The sequence below is a fragment of the Populus euphratica genome, unplaced genomic scaffold, assembly GCF_000495115.2.
Source record: "Populus euphratica unplaced genomic scaffold, PopEup_1.0 scaffold50.1, whole genome shotgun sequence".
Taxonomy (NCBI): Eukaryota; Viridiplantae; Streptophyta; class Magnoliopsida; order Malpighiales; family Salicaceae; genus Populus; species Populus euphratica.
This window is the reverse complement of record NW_011499870.1, coordinates 585,366-592,935: the sequence shown is the minus strand read 5'-3', so window position 1 is coordinate 592,935 and position 7,570 is coordinate 585,366. Positions and strand designations below refer to the sequence as shown.

At 31.5% G+C, this 7,570-nt stretch overlaps 1 protein-coding gene across 1 annotated transcript; it reads right to left on the bottom strand.

The window, feature by feature from the left end:
* Positions 1–4,517: 4,517 nt before the first annotated feature.
* On the bottom strand, positions 4,518–6,108 carry LOC105127053 (probable sugar phosphate/phosphate translocator At4g32390). Its single transcript, XM_011028152.1, has one exon. It carries the CDS (start codon positions 5,949–5,951, stop codon positions 4,902–4,904), a length of 1,050 nt encoding a protein of 349 aa, XP_011026454.1. The 5' UTR covers positions 5,952–6,108; the 3' UTR covers positions 4,518–4,901.
* Between the last annotated feature and the right edge of the window lie 1,462 nt (positions 6,109–7,570).

Below are 7,570 nucleotides of genomic sequence, written 5' to 3'. Positions count from 1 at the left end.
CCTTGAGAATCCTTTTTCCCATGTGCTAGCATGGCAATTTATGTCTCTAAGCTAATGGGTTTGGGCTGCTAGATTGATCCTTTTGTCTCAATCTCCGGAGTGGGATGTGTAGCAGCCACAGGACAAATTCTCCAATTTAGAACATAAAGAAAGCATCTCTGGTTGTCAGGAATAGCAAAGGGGTGTCCTCTTTTCTCATAGAAGAAACTTCAAACACCAGCCACCATAAAAGAATGTCTAGGGCAAAATATTGCAAAAACTAGCAGAAATTCTGAAATTTCGTTAAAAAAATAAATTGTTGAACTTGGTTGAGATTGTGCCGTCTATGATGGGTATATAGAGTAGAATTAATTTGTGTTTGATATTATGATGCATGATATTTTTTAAAAGTAATTTTAATTATAAATATATAAAAATAATTTTATTTTTTTTAATTTTTAACGTGAAACATCAATATTAGATAAGTGCACTTCTGTTGAAATATAGAAAAACTACATTCAATTCTCTAATTCAATATCCATATAATGATTTTTTGAAGATATTTATTACATGTAATTATTAAAATATGTTAGTTTAAAATAGTATAATACACTAACATAGAACTTACTATTTTTTAAAAGTAAAATATATTATAAAAATTATTTTTTTAGAAAATATAGAAATCTCTCTAAGTGGTGAACACATGTATGTTTTAAGTGGACTCTGCAACTTGGAGTATATATATATTAAAAGAAGCCAAGTGTGTTGAAATACCACCATAACATTCTTTATTGTTGACTTTTTCAGAAATTATTATGGATTAATACAGTGATTTAAACAACCTAAGCATTTTTTACTGTTCATTTCTCATAAATTACAAAGTGATGTTTTTTATTTTTGATTTTTAATTTGATGCTAAAATTTACTTTTGTGAATTGAGCTCTTTTGAGTCCATATTAGCATTCAATTACATTATTTTTAAGGAAGGGTTGGAATGAAAAAAAGTGTATCAAAGTGAAAATAACAGGTAAAATAGATGGTGACTTTGAATTTTATTTAAAAAATTCATTTTAGTTCTTTATTTTTTTTAGTTATTGGATGGTCAATCCCTTTAGTTGTTCCAAATTCAATTGTAGTATCAAATATTTTTTTTTATTATTTTTCAGTTCTTTTTTCGTTGAGAGAAGAAAAAAGCTTACTGTATTCTAGTGTAAAGAGAGAAAATAGTTGTTCTCAACTATTCTGACTATAAAAATGATTAATATTAGTGTTAATAAGATTTATTTGATGAGAAGAGTTTCATCATGGTGTTTTTTTTCTTTAACTTGCTTGATGAGGTAGATTTGATTACGAGAAGAATTTTAGATTTGGATTGGTTTCGGGTTATTTTAAGTTATTTTTTGATTTTTAGAGGTCATGAATAACTTTATCAAGGTTTTTAGGGTATTTTATATGTGTTTTTGATCAAAAATAGATTAAGAAACAAGTATTTTATATATAAAAAACCAAACCCTTGATTTTTCAGTAATGGGGTGCCCTTAAAAAAAAAAAAAACAGACCTATATATGTGGGTTGTGCTCTTCTTTTTTTAATGTTGAGGCCCACATTATTGGAATTATTATTTTTTTGCTATTTTATATTTGGTTAAAAAAATTGACAAAACAAATCATTGAACTCAATTGAATCTTTTTATTAGGTTGCAGGTTTAACAAGTTAATCCACAACATCCAAGTTACTATTTTTTTTTATCCAATGTTTTTTTGTCTCTTAATTTAACAAAAAAAAATATAATTTCATCATTTATTATTGATAATTTATTTTTTTATTTAACTCAAATCTAAAAGAATGTAATGTCACCCTTTGTTATCAATGGACACCTTTACTCTCTTTACCTCATGCATCTATTACAAATTTTTTTACTTAAAACAAATGTTTCATGCAAAAAAATAATTATGAAAAATATATTTCACTAAATAAAAATAATATTTTAAGCAACATAGTTGCTAAACACAATTAAATCTCATGTTACAAGACTAAATATCTTAATTTTAATTGTCTATTAATCAAATATCAATTTAATTAATTAGATACATATATAAATATTTTAAATTTGATTTGCTATCAAGAAATTTATTATATTAAAAAATAATATATATATATATATATATATTTAAAAATAAAACCACCCCACTACATATAAAGACATGTACAAAACTTGCACTTCCTAATTGGGATATAGAAATATTAATTCTCAAACCTTGATTTTCCGGTGACCGGGCACCCCTTTAAAAAATTAAAAAAAAAAAGATAACCCAAAAATGTGGGTTACGCTAGTTTTTAATGTTGAGGCTAGTTTTTAATGCTGAGGCTCACATGCCTGGATTTTTTTTAGCTATTTTATATTTAGTTTAAAAGTTTGACAAAATAAATTATTGAATTTAATTGAGTTAATTTATCATGTTGCAGATTTAACAAGTCAATCCATAATATTTGAATTATTTTTTTTTTCTTAATTTAACAAAAAAAATATAATTTCACTATTTATTATTTTTTTATTTAACTCAAATCTAAACTAATACAATTCACTCTTTGATATCATTGACTACCTTTATTCTCTCGACCTCATGCGTCTATCACATTTTTTTTTGTACTTTAAAAAAACTATGTTTCATACAAAATAATTATTATAAAAAATATATTTCACCAAATAATATTTTTAAAAATATAGTTGTTAAACATAATTAAATTTTGTATTACAAAATTAAATATTTTAATTATTTTTTAATCAAATATTAATTTAATTAGTTAAGTAGATAAATATATAAACATTTTAATTTTGACTAGGATCAAGAAATTTGTTACATAAAAAAAACTTGCATAATTATTTTTTATTTAAAAATAAAACCGCCCCAACGCGGAAGGCAGGTACAAAACTTGTACTTCCCAATCGGGATTCAGAAACGTTAATTCTCAAATTCCCAAATCTGGTGGCAAAGCAGTGGGTATGATGTAGTCAAAACTTGAAGGAAGACTCTTCATCTTCAAATCCCACAAGGAAGTGATCTTTGCACTCGTTAATAATCAAGGAAAATATCAATAAATAGAACCAGTAAACACACAAGCCTTGTCGGCGAGCAAAGTCAAGCAAAAGAAAGGAAGGACATGTCTCATTGCCGTGGACAAGTGAAGTTGTTTTTTCACCTGCGTTTTCACCTTCTCAGTTTTTCTGCCTTTTGTTACAGTAATTCTCCCCCAAGTTCTTCCAAGGACAAAATCAAAAGACATGAGTAGTTGTTTTTGTACATGCTTTTTTCTAAAAGGCAGAGAAAAGTGAATGAACAAACCTACGCTTTTCCATGAGTCAATTGACCAAAGCATCATGACATACAGGCTCTTTCTGGAAAAGGGTACAGAAATTGCTTGGAAAATTTACATTGCTGGGGAGTTCTTGCCTCATTGACGAACTCCTATGTCATTGGCTTCATGATTCATGCATTGCCCTAGAACATCGATGACCTTGACTATTCCCTTGCACTAAACAATCTACAGGGGCATTAGTCTAGCGGTTAAGGACTCAAGTAGAGGCCCCGTGAGCTGGAAGGTTCAGGCTTATGGATTGGAATGTGTACATTTCACTTTGCCAAATCCATTCCCTTATTACGCGTAGCAGATGGTTCATCGAAGATATAAAAATGCTTTCAAATTCCATAATCGAAGCAACTTAAGACAGAGTAAAGATGCAGATCTGATCCAGCAATGAGCTGGGGTTTTACCAGGGCTACCAAGTTCCAGGAGATGGGAACACTCATCTATAGACATGACAATTGCCAAAGCACAGTCCTCCCCAGAGCCCCCATCTCCAGATGCAAGAAAATTGCATTTGGCAAACCATGTCTGATTTCCATGTTCCTCGTTCTGGGTGAATTCTTTCACTGTCGTTTTCCTAGAAAGACTTGACTTTCATCATAGATAAATTCTTCGTTCATACCGAACAACAATGCCATTTACTATGGTTAGAGCTTCCATTCTGAATCGATGATTTCAACATGACATGGCAAGACAGGTGTGCCCGTGTTGCCAATATCAGCATTGGCTCAACTTGGCTCGTGGTAACCTAGTGCCATAGATGCCCAAGTTGGGCCAATCTAACCTGTGTGCAAGAACAGCTGGCTGCAAGAGTCAAGGTGGCCAGCCTCCAACACATCTAATTGCAGACCAAAGGCATTTTCCCATTGTTGGCAGCAAACTACGTTGATCCACATGCAATTGACTTTAGATAAATTAATGGTTTCCTAGCAAAAACAGTGATTTGTCTACATTGATTACTAAATAACTCCACAGTTCACAAAGATTGCATTTTCGCATCCCCGAAGATGCACAACTTCAACTGGCAAAATTGCACAGATCAATGCACAACGCATCTAAAAGAAAGCAAAATGTGATTCAAACCACATAGGATCCACCTGTTATATAAACACAGCATCTCCACAATAGCATTGTGTTGAGAAAGGAAAAAAAAATCCATGAGAAGAAAGTACTAAGAATAAACAAGAAATAAAAAAAACTTCATCAATAAAAGATGGTTCCTACATCAACACCAGTAATATAAATGATCAAGAGGTAAAATAAACAAAAAGTAAAATACAGGCATTTGAGATTCATCCTCTGTTGAGAGATGTAATTCGGCAAAGCCAGCAAATGCAGATCTCAAATCCCTAACATTTAACTGACTAAGACTCATAACTAGCATATGACAAACATAAACCTAAAACCAGCATACCGAATGACCAAAGGCAAACAGAAGCACAAAACTCCCTTCGTTTCAACACCAATCCTTTGTAGTCCATATCTCCCTTCTGCTCTTATTTTCATACTCACTTCATCCAATCCTTATAACTAAATAAACTCTTTATAATGAAAGGTTAGTTTTCCGATTCAATTCTCTTCACATTTCCCTCAACTTCCCTCTCCTCCAACAACCTTCCAGCCTCCTCATCAGCCTCCTGAGCCTTCTTCTGTGCATCTTTTGCTTTCATAGCCTGCAACTTAGCGTGATTGTAGTATGCGACACCCAAGAATGCAAGCCCGTAGCCAAACAAATTGATGGGGGTCACGGTATCCTTAATAACGGACCAAGAGAAGGCGATCAACAACCAATCCTTAACCACACCAGCCACATTCATGGTCAAAGCCGAAGTCTTTCCCACAAGCAAGAACACGGCGAGATTCAAGGCAAAAGCACACAAAGAATTGGTCCCAAAGATGACAAAATCAAAATGAAAACTTGAAGTCTCCTTCAAAACAGGATATTCCACAAAAATCCATGGGATAAACAAGAAAACCAAACAACAAGGCGCCACATAGTAAAGAGAAGTAATTGGATTCAATGTGATTCCTTTAGATGTAAGCAAGATTTGAATCATTACCAATCTTGTAGCCTCAAAAGCTACAGCACCAAGTTGAAGTATAACCCCCCAAGTATCAAATCTAGCCTCGCCATAAGCAGCAATCCCAACCCCAAAAGAGATTGACAACATATTAGCCATAGTATTACTCTTAAAGTTCTCTTTTTTGAGCAAAACCCCAATAGAATAAACAGCAACAGGCATCAGGGCTTTTAACATCTGAATGAAAGAAACAGACAAGTAAATATAAGCAGAGTTAGAAAGCCAAAGACTCAGAGAATATAAAGCACCAATGGGGACAACAGATTTGAGATAAACATCTCTTGACATAGAGACAGGTTCAACAAATTTGAAAACTTTAATGAGAAGGATAGCAAGAGTGGCACAGAAAGACATGTGGATCATGGTTAGAGAAATTGGGAATGGCCAATTATACATCTTTTTGTCAAGGATGTATTTGTTGTAAACAATAACAGTGAAGGAGAGGAAGATCCAGATGGCTACATAGGTGTAGGAAAGCAAGATCTTTTTCAGAACACTGTCACTCAGGGATCCACCCTTGCCCATTTTGGCGGATTTAGTGAAGCTGCCGTGGGACGGCGGTGTAGAGATTTGGGAGGAAAGGTGTGGGCGGGGAGAGAATGGTGGTGTGGAGATGGAGAAGGAGAGGGTTTGGGGTTGTTGATGTAGAGAAGAGAGAGGTGGCAATCTTCGAGTGTGCGCTTCTACCTGATGTATGGATTGTGGGCTTGGGCTTTCTTTTGACTACATTTCTGTAGTATTTTTTATTTTTTCTAATATTTTTGTATTGTTTTTACTTTATAGTATTTAATAATAGGATTAATCACTAGTCGTAGGGTTGATCATATAAAAAAATAAAATAAAATAAATGCTACATCTGTGAGCATTAAATATTTTCAAGCCGATCGACACTTACATCAATCAAATATAATTATTTTTTTATCTAAAAAGTTATTTTCTTAACATTCTTAGGCAAAAAAAAAAAAAGAAACTAATTCAATTGAACACATAAATATTTTTATCATGATCCAATTAAATTAAATTTAATGCAAAAAGGCCCATTGTCTAGGGCAAATTTTGTTTGGATAAGGGGATGAGGAGAGTGAAAATAAAATTGGAAGTTTCAATCAAGTCCTTAGATTTGGAATTAAAATAGGAAAAACACTTGTTTTGGGGGAAATAACGGTTCCAAAAAAATTATATTTTACTCATCACGTGAAGCAGAATCGTGTGCGGTGCTGACTATCCTTGCAAAGCTAGTGAGACGTACGCGTGTTAAGTCAAAAGTGACCGACCCTTCATTTTAAAAACACGAAAATCCTATTTTCTTTCCTAATAAACCCTCAGCTTTCCCTTTGATTACAATTCTACATTTTTTGTTTTGAAAAAAAAGATTTATTTATTGATTGGAAGTTTAAACGGATTAAACAGATCTTTATCTTCTAAAATTGGAAATAAAAAGTTATGTTTTAGCATCTAACAACACATGTTGTTTTTCCAAAAATAGAAAGAAAAAGACATTAAAAGTTTTTTAAGATTGTGTGGGTATAGAGAGAGAGAGAATATTGTTAAATACCTAATTTATCAAAATATATTGTGGGTAAAGTTATTAAATTTTTTCTGCCTAATTGAAATTCAACAATGTAAAAATATTTTAAAATATCAACTTGATTAAACAGTGTTGATAACATCAAAACTTGATTTTTTAAGATTTTTTTTATAAAAAAAATAATATTTTTTTTATTTATTTGAATTAATTCTTCAACTTATGATCTGGGTTTGGTGTCGAGACGGGTTTAATGGATGGATGCTAAATTGTGAGTTTTAGATTTTTTTTAGAAGTTTTTATTCGGACAGAAATCATTATAACTCGTGCTTTGAGTCAAGGTAAAGCGAGCTTGTATATAAATAAATGCCATTTACTAATGCAAGTGTGTGACTTATTGATCATTGTTTTCAAATCTAATTTGATCTAAAATCAGGATTTTAAGGTTTGAATAGATTAACATATCATCAAATTAATTTTTTTAAATTAAAATAATATTATTTTAGTTTAAAAATAAAAATTAATAAATCAAATTACCAAATTATTTTATTAGATTAATAAGATCCCACTAATTTTTATTTTGTTTTTTTTAACCCGAACTCATTCCATACTAGATCAG

Excerpts from the sequence above, each read along its gene's own strand:
- LOC105127053 (XM_011028152.1), bottom strand. The coding sequence starts at position 5,951 with ATGGGCAAGGGTGGATCCCTGAGTGACAGTGTTCTGAAAAAGATCTTG.